The following is a 12,876-nucleotide window of genomic DNA, read 5'->3' as shown; positions in this document are numbered from 1 at the left end:
CTTTTTTTTTTGGGGGGGGGGGATGAGTTAGAATAAAAATAGTGAAGTGAAAGTAGTGATAAACATAAGTCAACCATAATAATAAAGCAGATATGTTTATCAAACTAGTTTTATCCCAAAGTTAGGGTAAAATTTCTGTGTTTCTGTATTTACATTTTAAAAACATGAAGTTATTATCTAATCATAATCAGTTCCAGAGACTACCTTGAGTGATATCTCTGGTTAAAGTCTTTTTGATTTTTTTAAGTGATTCAAGAACTCTAGCAGTGGTAGAGACGACTCTGTCTCCATGGAAATGATAGCAATCACTATAATAAGAGTTTGCATACGAAATCAGTTGTAGCCTATGTCTATCAAGTAAGTTCTGCTTTTGCATTTGGGGAGCACACAGTTGCTGTAGCAGGTACATTTGCTGAAATGTGAAACATGAGTCCTCAGAGCTGGTTATTTAATAACCAGGTTATTTCCTCTGTTGAGCCTAAGAAGCATAGTAATGTCTCCAATGTGTCAAAATGAACCTTATTGTACATACAGATTGATACCAAAGCAAGAAATACAAGCAAAAGAGTATGTTACAGTTTCTTTGTACCATTGGAGATGATACTCATCTAAAATACCTGAGGTCTTAACTCTAAAAGTCTGTTTTTTGTTAATATATGTGGAACTAACCATTGAAATATAGGTACTAAAATTCACTGCAGGAGTAAACAGGTAGGAGTGTGTGTGTGTGTGTGTGTACACACACTCACACAGGCATGTATATACCACACAATTATTATTATTATTATTATTACTTTTTACCACACAATTATTAATTGCACAAATACACACTGAGCACCCACTATGTGTCTTATGCATTCTAGGTCCTGGGACTATGTTGGTAAACAAAGAAGACAAAGTTCCAGCCCTTACAGGGAAATAAATACAAACGTGTAAACTTGTAAATTCATCAAGTGAAGATGAATGTTATAAAGAAAAATGAAGCGGGGATTGATAAAGGGAAACACAGTTTCAGTACTGTGGGCTCCTGTTCACAGATACATTCTGAAAGTCATGCAAATATCTGCAGAATTAGAGTCTCAGACAGTAGGGAAGGTGAGCGTAACCTGTCCCTGGGCTGGCCATGGGTTTGAAACCAGCAAGGCTGCTGGGGCTGCTTGGACAGAAGTGCTGCTTGGACAGAAGTCAGAAGGATATGAAGGTCTGGCCACAGTGTGCCTTGTGGACTGACGCTGATTCTGATTTTTGTCTTTTCTGCTAAGAACATTAGGAAGTCACTGGGAGGTTTTGAGCCAATGAGGAACACAGCCTCACTTCTCTCTTACCGTCACCACTCTGGCTGCTGTGTAACAGATAGACTATAGGAGGGCTGCTCTGGAAGTGGGGGACCTGTCAGGATGCCATCACAACAGTCAAGGCCAGAGCTGGCTTGAATGAAGGTGGAGGCAAGATATGGCCGTGTTTGGGATCTACTGTTTGGGCACAGTCAATACAATTTTCTGATAGACTGAGCACTGGTGTAAGAAAAAGTGAATAATTAAAGATGACTGCCAGAATTTTAGCCATCGTAACTGGTCAGAGGAGCTTCTTTGGTAAAGAATCTGCCTGCCGATGCAGGAGACGTGGGTTTGATCACTGACCTGGGACTATCCCTTGGGGAAGGAAATGGTAACCAACTCCAGTATTCTTGCCTGGGAAATCCCATGGACAGAAGAGCCTGGGGCGCTGTAGCCCATGGGTTTGCAAAAGAGTCGGACGTGACTTAGCAACTAAAACATCAACAATAACAGCAACAACTGGTTGGAAGGTCATGCAGTTTGCTGAGGTGGGGAAGACCAGGCAGGAATAGTTGAGGGTTAGGGAGAGAAGCCATGAATTTTGTTTTGGACTTAATCTGCAGAATCCTATGGGATCTCAAAGTGAAAGTGGCTCATAGGCCACTGGCTAAATGAGAATGAGTCACTGTTTAAAATCATAGAACAGGATGAAAATCTTTAGTGAGTGGGTATGGAAATGGAAGCTAAAGATTCCTGGAAATGAGTTCTGGGGGAGAAGAAGAAAAATCAGCAAAGGAAAGGAACTGTCAGAAGTAGGAAGGAAAGTGTGGTGGGAGTTTGGAAGCCACGTCAGATAGAGGAGTGAGCAATGGAGAATTGACCACAGGATTTGGAAACATGTGGTGACCAGGACAAACCTTGTTTACACAGAAGACAGGAGGGGATGAAAGCCTGAGTGGGGACTCGTCAGCAGAGACTAAGATGTAAGAAAGCAGAGGAAAGAGGATAGGCAAAGCTTTTAGGGCTTTTGGCATAAAAAGATGATGAAGATTATGGCTGCAAGATGCAGCATCAAGAGAAATTTCCATTTGGTTGTTGGTTATGTTTTTAAATTCAGAAGTACTCCAAAGTCCTTGAGAAGGCAAAAGGCAATGAGCAATAGATTTTAGGGTGAGCAGAAATAATAATAGGAGGGATTGAGGCTGCTGTGCTGTGCTAAGTCGTGTCCGACTCTTTGCAACTTCATGGTCACCAAGCTCCTCTGTCCATGGTGTTATCCAAGCAAGAATACTGGAGTGGGTTGTCCTTTCCTTCTCCAGGGGATCTTCCCAACCCAGGGATCGAACCCAGGTCTCCCACATTGCAGGCTGATTCTTTACTGTCTGAGCCACCAGGGAAGCCCAATAAGAGGGACATATTTATCTAAAATATATGGGTAGTAGGACTTCTCTGGTGGTCCCATGGTTAAGACTCGTTTTCCAATGCAGGGAGTGGGGGGCCGATCCCTGGTCGGGGAGCTGGGACCCCACATGACTCGAGGACAAAGAACCAAGACATAAAACAGAAGTAGTATTGTAACAAATCCAATAAAGCCTTTTAAGATAGTTCACCGACTCAATGGACATGGGTTTGGGTGGATTCCGGGAGTTGGTGATGGACAGGGAGGCCTGGTGTGCTGCCGTTCATGGGGTTGCAAAGAGTCAGACATGACTGAGCGACTGAAATGAACTGAACTGAACTGACATCCAAAAATCTAAAAAAAAAAAAAAAAAATCTGGGTAGCAATGGATTGGGTAGTAGCAAGATGAAGATTTTACTGTTTGATTGCTTCTGTTCTCATTGGACTATGAAGCAAGGCTATCAGCTGAGAGTGAGGAGGGAGGTTTTGGAGAAAGAAGTATCCGAGGAAAGAGAAGGTGTGAAATAATTAACTCAGAGGGTGGAAGAGCGTATTGACCAGGGAAATTTAGTAGTGTTGGCTAGTAGCCAGCACGGCTGTATGATTTTCTATGTCTCCATTTAGTTGCTCAAGGGGAGGAGAGAGATGGAAAGAGCTGGGTTGAACTTCACCAGGCAAGAATAATAGGAGAGATGGACACAAGGGCTGCAGGTTTGGGCACTAATGTGACCATCAGGATGGGCATATAAGCTCAATGAGGAGGGAAGTATGGGCACGAGGAGCTTCCCTGGTGGCCCAGATGGTAAAGAATCTGCCTGCAATGCAGGAGACCTGGGTTCGATCCCTAGGTCAGGAAGATCCCCTGGAGAAGGGAATGGGTACCCACTGGAGTATTCTTGCCTGGAGGATTCCATGGACAGAGAAGCCTGGCGGGCTACAGTCCATGGGGTCGCAAAGAGTTGGACATGACTGAAGTGATTTAGCAGGCATGGGCATGAAGGGATGATGGACAATGAAAAAGTAGTAGATTAGAGTGAAGGAGGAGGCATTTTCATGATAATAGTGGGGAGCTGCTACATACAAGGGCAGCAGGAAGTAAAATCTGAAGACACCCTTTAAAGTGGTGAGTTTAAAGCATGCAGGAGTGAATAAAGAAGTAGAAAAGCTATCTGCCTCCAATACTATGAAGTATAGGGGCAAAGGTAGGGAACAGAACACAGTCCCCATTGGAGAGAGTGGCTGGGATAACAGTCCTCTCAGAGAATAGTCAGACTTTGATTAGAAAAGAAGTTGAAGGGACATTTAGAGGAGAGTTTAAGGATTATAGGGATATTGTTGATGTGCAATCATGAGTTCCAAGGATTGCATGGGAGGGTTTGGATCACCTGGTTGGGTGGTAAACAAGTTTTACTTGGGAATTACAAAAAGAGTTGGGGATTACAGAAAGAGCTGAGTGCCAGAAGTAAGTATGACCCCAAAGACTTGGATTTCACAAAGGGAGGCTCCAACTCAAGGAAGGATTATGTCTGGAGTTGGTTTATAATCAAGTTTTTGTAGAATTTACAATCATTTCCCTGTAGAAAATGTCATTCTTGATAGTCATGTTCCAAGATTAATTCCCCAATATATCCAAAGATGAATGTTTTTAAGAGGAATGTAGAATACACCCACCACGAATAAGAATGTTTCTCTGTGATGCTTGGTTTAGAATTTCCATTTGGAGGAAGACATGTGCCTCCTTTCAGCAGTGGGGCATAGTGCCTGCACACGCTGAGCACTGGGGGTAGAAATCGGCAATCGCCTTTGCTCGTTGGTGGTAATGGTAGAGACTGTCACTCAGAGAAAAGGCTAAGCTAACCACTCGTGTGATTTTGATGGGAACTGAAGAAAGAGTTTTCAGAGGCAAAGCCGGTGGTATGGAAAAGAGGCTAGGATGAAGGATGAGGAGATAAAAAGAAGAAAGATGTTCTGAAGTTGGCAAGGATGTGCAGAGGGGATAATAAATCTCAGAAGGAATGAATGAGGTAGAGTGAGGAAAGGGAGATAAAATGAAGACAGTTATTTCCTCCTTGTGCCTTTCACTGACCCTACTTAGATGCCTGAGGGGGTGGCCACAGGCAATGGAATTCTGGATTACTCTTCACTTCTTTAGTTTCTTCTCATCTTTTCCATTTTCTTGTAACTCTTCCACTTCTCTCTCTCTTTTTTTCTTATGATGTCCGATCACCGGACATGATTGTTGTCTATCACTTGAGCGATAGATAAAGTGGGGCAGGGAGTGGCAGTTTTTAGCCAGTGGTAGAGGGGAAGGAAGGAGAAAGGAAAGGAAATCTCCCATGGGCAGTTTTTCTGGGGGAGTTAATATCGGTAAGTGACAAATGTAAATTGGTTCTCTGTAAGTTGGGGCACGACAGAATATAGGCATTTATGTTAGAATATAACAAAGCAGTCTATCACTAATTTCATTAGTAACAAGACTTTCCAGCCTTCTCTTGTCATGTGTTAATTTTCATCTGGCTTTCAAAAAACAATTCTGCACATTCTTTCTTAGCTAAATCTGCTGGCTGTGCACTCTGTCCTCTTAGAAACGTTCCACTCTGTTCAAATCACTTCCAGGGAAGAAGAGGTTAAACAGGAGAGTTCACAGTGGATTGTATATCTACCAGGGTTTGTTTGTTTGTTAGTTTTTGGTAACATATGGAATCTGTCATTGCAAAGAGAAGTTAGAGAAGACATAATAAATAACATTTTTGTTCCTGATCCAAATCTGTTTCTCCCTAAAGCCCAGAAACTGTCTTTCTAACACTGAAAGATATAAGCCAACAAGGCCGATCTTGAGAAAGACTGTCCCTTTCTCTTCAAAGAAATATTCTTGGAGGGTAGCCTGGGCTGTTTTCCTTTAAGGTTTTCTAGAATGAACAGATGTAACAATTTTCTATAATTTGCCTTGGTGCAGATGCTGGAAGAGAACATTCACCATAAAATATATGCAGTATATGTAATTTCAGCTGGCTGTTCTGGGGCTTTAAAGTAAAAATGTGTACCTGCAAGCTGTTTTATGGTTTCTCAGTCATAATGATCTCTGTTACAGAGAAGGCTACAACGGCAACCCCTCCTTCACATGCAAGGTTTCCAAAAATATCTTGATACTTTTGCGTGTTCTGCAAGGCGCAGCAAGGCACAGTGTTCTCCCCCTATTGGGCTTGGGAAGGGTATTCAAATGTTTAGTTTCTCTTTTTGACACAATTACGAAGTGATTGCATCAACAGGGAAGATGGTGGATAATCTGAGGATGAAGCCCTTGCAAAAGATGCTGTAGCCCAAATAGGCTTTAAGTAATAAAGGCTGCAGAGGAACTTCAGCTAAGGTTACCTACAGCACGACCGCAGATGATGTTTACTTATTGAAACTGTGTGTATTATCCTGATAAAATAGGAGAAAAGTGGTGGAGAAGGTGGTGAGAATTCTTCATAGCTGCTGCTTGCTACCTGCCTCCAGGGAGTCTGAGCTTATGCTAGGGGCATCCCTCAGGGGATGGATAAGGAGAGGGGCTGGGCGTCACGGTGAAGCCAAATCCCCAGACAGTCCATGAGTGAACGCACTGCTGCGTACCGTCCTCTGCCAGCTCAACGGTTGACCCTCCCTCCAATTGTCAGCCCCCATCACCGACTACTTCATTTGTCCCTGCTGCACAGAAATATGTTTTCCACGGTAATTACAAGATGGATTGCCACCAGTGCCTCTCATCACGTACTTGTTGAGCATCTACTACTGAGTGGTTCAATAGTTACCATTAGGGTTCCACTGGTCCTCTCCGCCCAACACAAACAGGAAGTTTTCCACCTCCACGACGCAGTGATGGGCACTGTTGTAGGGCATGACTAGAATTGAGAAGGAAAAACAAAGGACATATGAAAATTTTCATCTTAGGACTTGATACCCTGGTTCACAAGTTATGTGCTCTCACCAAAATGCACAAAACATGAGACACAGTCAGAAGGAAGAGGCGCAGACAGACAGCAGAGCGGGGCACCCCCCAATCCACAGGGCTCAGCAGTGTGTTTCCAGCAATTGCCAACCCCACCCCTTTGGATGAATTTTACATAATATTATTCCGCAGATCAGTCAAGAACAACGTGTCGGGCTGCTTTCGATTCTTAAGTTCTCCTCACCTGCCTGATGACGGGGATCGCAGTCTAAAACCATGAATGACACTCCCAAATGGTCAGGGCTGGGGTTCCGTCTTGGAAGAAATCCCCCAGCATCCACTCGGAGCCATTAAGCTGCTCTGCCCAAACTTGGCTTGCTGGCAATCTTTCCACAAACAGACTCAGGGTGCTTGGCTGTTTTCTATTCCACAGCAATGAGCAAGCTGAATTTCCATACAGTTTTAAGTTTTTAAATTAAGGTCCTGCTGATTTAATGCCTTCTCCAAATGTATACGCTTAATTTCCTGTACAATGTCATTAGCAGCACAATCACACATTTTCTATCTATCTGCTTAAGAGCTCTTCTGGAACAAAGATAAAAACTGTCAGGAACGTCACAAATATCCATTCCCCTCGTCTTGCCCTGCTCTGCCCCTAATGCGGTGCCTGTCAAGAGGGGGATGTGATTCAGAAAACCCACCAAAGCCAGGTTGCCCTGGATCTGTTCTCATGCACACGTTCGTTGGGGAGACACACACGACCGGAATAGGACACCCCTGTTAGCCCGTATGTGCAGTGCCGTGTTCGTCTCTGCTATTATTACATCTCATGGTGAATGTAAACGTACACGGCATTAGCTGTCACACCACGGGCAGTGTGGTTTGGGCCCAGTGACACCAGTAGGAAAAATGATGTCCTTGTTCAGCTCATCATATGGGCACCTTAAATCTAGGTGAGGACAAATGGGGAGGTGATATGCATGTTCAGCCAGGGAACTTATTGCTTGACACGGATCAACAGAGCACTTAAGAAACCAGTGCAGTGGGAAATCAATATGAGTCAGGGCCAGCTCGTGCTCTGTACTCTTCTGCCAGTGGTGAGAGAAAGATAGGGAGACAGACAGAGAGAGAGAGAGAGGGAGGGAGACAGAGAAAAAGAGAGAGAAAGGGAGACAGAGAGAGAGAGGGAGAGAGAGAGAGACGGAGGGAGAGAGATAGGGAGACACACAGAGGGAGACAGAGAATGAGCCTATCTTATAACCCAATTTATCTGAGATGATACATCTCTCTCATTTCATTTTGTTTTTAATATCTTCTATTTTTCTTAGAATGTACTTATGCTGGCTAAGATATGTAAACAAAAATGAGAAGAAACCTGCAGAGCTTTGAATCCTTATAACACAGCTCCAGAAAGAGCAAATCAGATAGCTTAAGCCTCTCATTAAAGGATTTTAGGAGTTTTTCATTATCTTTATTAGGTATTCACTTTTACTGCGAATATTCACTGTTTCTGAACTAACAGCCACAAGGGAGATGGCATTGGTATGGAAATCCTGGATTTCTGGTATCGAGTGAAAATTGGGAAAATTGGGTGTGCCCTGGATTCTCGTGGCCCGTGAATTAAGTCAAGTGATTTAGGGAGTTGTCTAGGGCATGTCCTTGTGCCCCTCAGCCTTCAGTTATCTCTTTGGAAAACGCTTTCAACCACACAGCTCCTGCAGGTTTCACTTCTCAGAGTCCACTGGGGGAAAGTATATGTTGAGTTTGTGGAGCAACTACAGTTGGGTGACTGATTATACACTGAACACCTTTTTTTCGTTTCTTAAATTAATTCATCATTGTTTGCATTATGATGCTGGTTCCAAAATACCAAGCACAAAACTATGCTACTCATATATTATGTATACTGTGGGTACTGTGAACAAGCTGGTACTACTCTGGTTTATCATAATGTCATCTGGTCAGAGCAAACTCAGCACAGATTGTTTCACCTGGATGCATCTACTCATATGAAACCTTAGTGTAAAAAGAGAGGCCACTGGGAACTCCCTGGTGGTTCAGTGATTTAGACTCCGCACCCCCAATGCAGGGGATCTGGGTTTGATCTCTGGTTAGGGAACTAGATCCCATATGCTTGCATGTTGCAACTAAGACCCTGAGCAGCCAAGGGGAAAAAAAAAAGAACTGACTATAACCAATTTACTTGATGACTACCACTCTTCCAATATTTATTTTAAATTTTTGGTCAATTCAATGCCCACATTTTATAAATAATAAAAATTGTATTATCTTCTTTTTAACTGGAAGTCCAGCTTCATATTAATAATAAAGCACAGACTCTGAAAATAGAACAATAGTTGTGTTTTGTTCTTGTCATTTACTTGCTCCCATTCAGGCAGAAATTAAGTGAAGGAAATAATACATGATTTATTCTTAAGCTTCTTTCTCATTTGATTGCCCCTATTGTTAAGCTTTGTGCAAACAAATGAAATTATTGCACTAAACTATTGAAACCTTCCAAATAAGAGAAGACAAGGTCTTTGAAATGCTCATATAAAGGCCACTTGAAGATATTCTCATTTATCTACCCATTTTTTAAAACCTTGTTTTAAAACCTTGCATGCTATATTTCTTGGCTCTTTCAGCATCTTCATTCCTGAATTATTGTTGTGAATCAAGAAACTATACATACATACAGAAAATCCTTTGAGATGATTATGAATGTAAAACACTCCAAATCTATTAGAAAAATGTTGCTATGAAATCAATGTTTGAGTTTTGCAGAAGATCTCATTGCTTTGACTTCTGATTAAGCCCGAAGGAAAGCAAAATAAAGCAAGCAGTGGGCAAGACAAAACATCTGTTTAAAATGACATCGGGTATGGCAATTATTGATTATCTTAAATAACAAGAAAGACGTGCCCACTTCCTTCCACATTTCTCTAGGGGTGGACACTGGCCTCGCCCTGCCAAGCAGGTTTCATAAGAGAAGTTTGTACTCCCTGTTCATATACAGCCCGGTGTGAGTTTTTAGCGTGTCAGTCAGTGAGTTAGAGGGAAAGGGTAAAGAGAAGCTAATCAGGATGAAATGAGATTAAAGGCTGTCTAATTTTACAGCGACTGTGATCCATCAGCCACTGTGAAAGTGACAGTGGAAATGAATGATGAAGACAGACAGGTGGGGCTGTACATTTCACTGATTTATCCTCAAATGCACTGGGCCTTATTTTATTGAGTGAACATGACCGCATTTATCATTACTGTCATCTAAACCCACTTCCCTCCATTTAAAAAGGTCACTTTACTCACAGGGAGTAGGAGAGAGGCACTTTCAAATCAGATTTAAAATCTAATAACACGTGTTTATAAGGCCCTTTGTGAGAAGTCTCAACTTCATTAAACAAACTCAAAATGCTATAAGGAAAGAGAAAAACAGCCAGAAAACTGAAAAAGAAGAAACTTCTGGTCATCTGAGGGGTTCGTTCAGTCTCTAAATGTGAAGCAGTTTGTGTCATTTTTGCTTTCTCACTCCAAACCCCTGCTATTCTATTCTAGTCTGAGAAATTTTATAAACCATTTGAATTTAATATTTTTAATTAAGAAAGTAGGAAGCAGATGATTCTATAAAATAAACTTGGAGAGAATATTAAGTCAGACTATTTACTCTGCAGAATGACTGATCATCATACACTGAATAGATGTTAGTCATTGTTACAAGTTGAATCCTTGCCGCAATTCACTTACATACCTGTTAATTGTTTTCTCATAATTTTAAGGCCATAAAAATCTCAGTAACACAAATTCTTTTACCCTTTTCTGTACAGTGCAATGAAATGTCCTGGGATGTTATTCACAGAATTAGTCTTTGTGGATGTGAAAATGAAGAGTCAAACTCTCAAGAGTATTTTGAGTTACTTTTCACAGCAGGAACCACCATTAACCGAACATTTGCTATGTGCCAGGCATTGTGCAGGTTCTCTATATGTATATGTGTATATAATTATATTTATATATATGTGTGTGTTTGTGCTCAGTCGTGTCCGACTCCGCAACCCCATGGACTGTAGGCCATCAGACTCCTCTGTCCACAGGATTTTTCTGGCAAGATTACTGGAGTGGGTTGCCATTTCCTCCTCCGGGGATCTTCCCAACCCAGGGGTTGAACCTGCATCTCCTGCATTGACAAGCAGATTCTTTACCACTAAGCCACTGGGGAAGTCAATATTTATATATAGTTACCTATATTATATTTCTGAAAACACAACAAAACTTATGTTTTGTTATTACTGGCTCCTATTCAGGTAGAAATTACATGAAGGAAATAATACATATTATAATACACGATAAAATATAAGACATGATAAAATATATATTTTATTTGCCTATAGCTTTCATTTAATACAGCTAACTACAAGGGTAGCATTAGTGATTCACTTTATTTCTGTAAGAAATACTGAGGCCTTGAGAGGTTAAGTCACTTGTTGAAGGTCAGACTCAGCTAATGAATGGCAGAGATAGAATCCAAACACAGGGCTATCTGGATCCCAACCCACGCTCTCATCCATTTCACTCTACTGATTTTCAATAGGTATGTTCATCCAACCAGCAAGTAATTACCGAGTACCTGTGTGTTCAATGATGGTGTTCCTGAAAGTTCTGTATAATTTTTTGGTATTGAATCGTATTTTAAATATTTATTCTTTTCGTATTTAAAAGGATCCTTAATTAAAGCAAGTTGACACTCCTTTACATTTTTTCCCTATAAATCCACATATTCAGAGTGGATTTTTCTGAAAGTAGGATACATGTATTTGATGGAGTCAGAAAAACACTGACCGAATCAGCCAGGCAAGGATGGAGAGAGTCTATTGGCAGAGGGTTTTTATCTTTTGAACAAGAAGGGCATATTTCAACCTTGCAAGCAGATTCAAAGTACCTTGGGCCCAGAGGCCCTTTTCCTGGCATATAAAATGTACAGGGGTCTTGTTGCCTTTATGAAGATCTTAATCTGCTAGAGATCCACATCTCTGTTTCCTCTCATATTTTATATCTAAGGAACATATACCTCTTCCAACAGTAGGTATCCTTTGCAACCACAGATTTGCATGAATATCCAAACAAAAGACTGCAAAGGGCTATGCCAAGTTTATAGGACAACTAAAGACGTGGTTATTGAATGTTTATCATTTCAAGTAACATTTATGAGCGCTTTGATTTCCTTTTGGCCTCAAATACATAAACTTGCAAAACCGTCAAATATGACATAATTTTTGGAAAAAGTAATTACTGCCCATGTTTTGCAAAAGTATAGTCTTGTAAAAAATAATGATCTGCAGGAAGAATAAGTTTTTCTCAAATCCCTCTCAACCTTTCAGTTCCCTACTGCAGAGGCCAGCCCTGTTGTTTTCTTGGATTTTTCTTCCAGAGAAGTTATATATATGGGTTATTTTCTTTAATATAATTGGGATAGCATTCTATGGGCATACTATTCAGTACTTTGCTTTTTTTGCACTTAAGAATACATTCATTTATTCATTCCCCACCAATCAAATATCTGTTTGGCTGCTACCCTATGCCAGGCAATGCTCTACTTGTTGGGGAAGTCATGACAAACAGTATCAAGGAATATTGTAGTCAGGGAAAGCATGTAACAAAGATGGACACAAATAAACAGGCACTTCAATTTCAAAAGACAAGTGCATTGAATAAAAGTGGGTTTCCCTGGAGGCTCAGATGGTAAATAATCTGCTGCAAATACAGGAGACGAGGGTTCTATCCCTGGGTTGGGAAGATCCCCTGGAGGAGGAAATGGCAACCCACTTCAGTGTTCTTGCCTGGGAAATCCTACGGACAGAGGAGCCTGGCGGGCTACAGTCCATGGGGTTGCAAAAGAGTCAGACAGGACCTAGCGACTAAACAACAACAACAACAATAATGAAGAAAAATAAAGCGGGGTCCGAGGAGAGAAAGGGAGAGAGTGAGGAATTTTGATAGTGGTCAGGGGGGCTCTCTCTGAGCAGATGACTTTTGAGCAGAGGCCTGACAGAATGCGCAAGGCAGCCACATGGAGTGGGTGCGGGTACAGATGCAGGAATAACGAATACCAGGGCCCTGGAGGCACAGGTGTGGAGTACAGCAAGTATAGCAAGAAGACCAAGGACAGAGGATCTGAGAAAAGGTCTGGGAGAGAGACCGAGGCCAGATCTGTGCAACGGGGCGGCCTCGGTCAGAGGATAACCCCTGGATGGCCTACCATCCCATTCTTTTCAAAA

At 41.7% G+C, this 12,876-nt stretch overlaps 1 protein-coding gene across 1 annotated transcript in view; it reads right to left on the bottom strand.

Moving 5' to 3' along the window:
• Nucleotides 1–12,876, bottom strand: part of KLHL14 (kelch like family member 14) — a 138,165-nt gene that overhangs the window by 17,695 nt on the left and 107,594 nt on the right. Inside the window, 1 exon segment of the mRNA XM_043444330.1 lies at nucleotides 6,468–6,557. Coding sequence (XP_043300265.1) covers nucleotides 6,468–6,557 — 90 coding nt within the window.

This window comes from Cervus canadensis, chromosome 23 (assembly GCF_019320065.1).
Source record: "Cervus canadensis isolate Bull #8, Minnesota chromosome 23, ASM1932006v1, whole genome shotgun sequence".
NCBI lineage: Eukaryota > Metazoa > Chordata > Mammalia > Artiodactyla > Cervidae > Cervus > Cervus canadensis.
The sequence above is the reverse complement of the archived record's forward strand: the minus strand, read 5'-3'. Positions and strand labels throughout refer to the sequence as shown.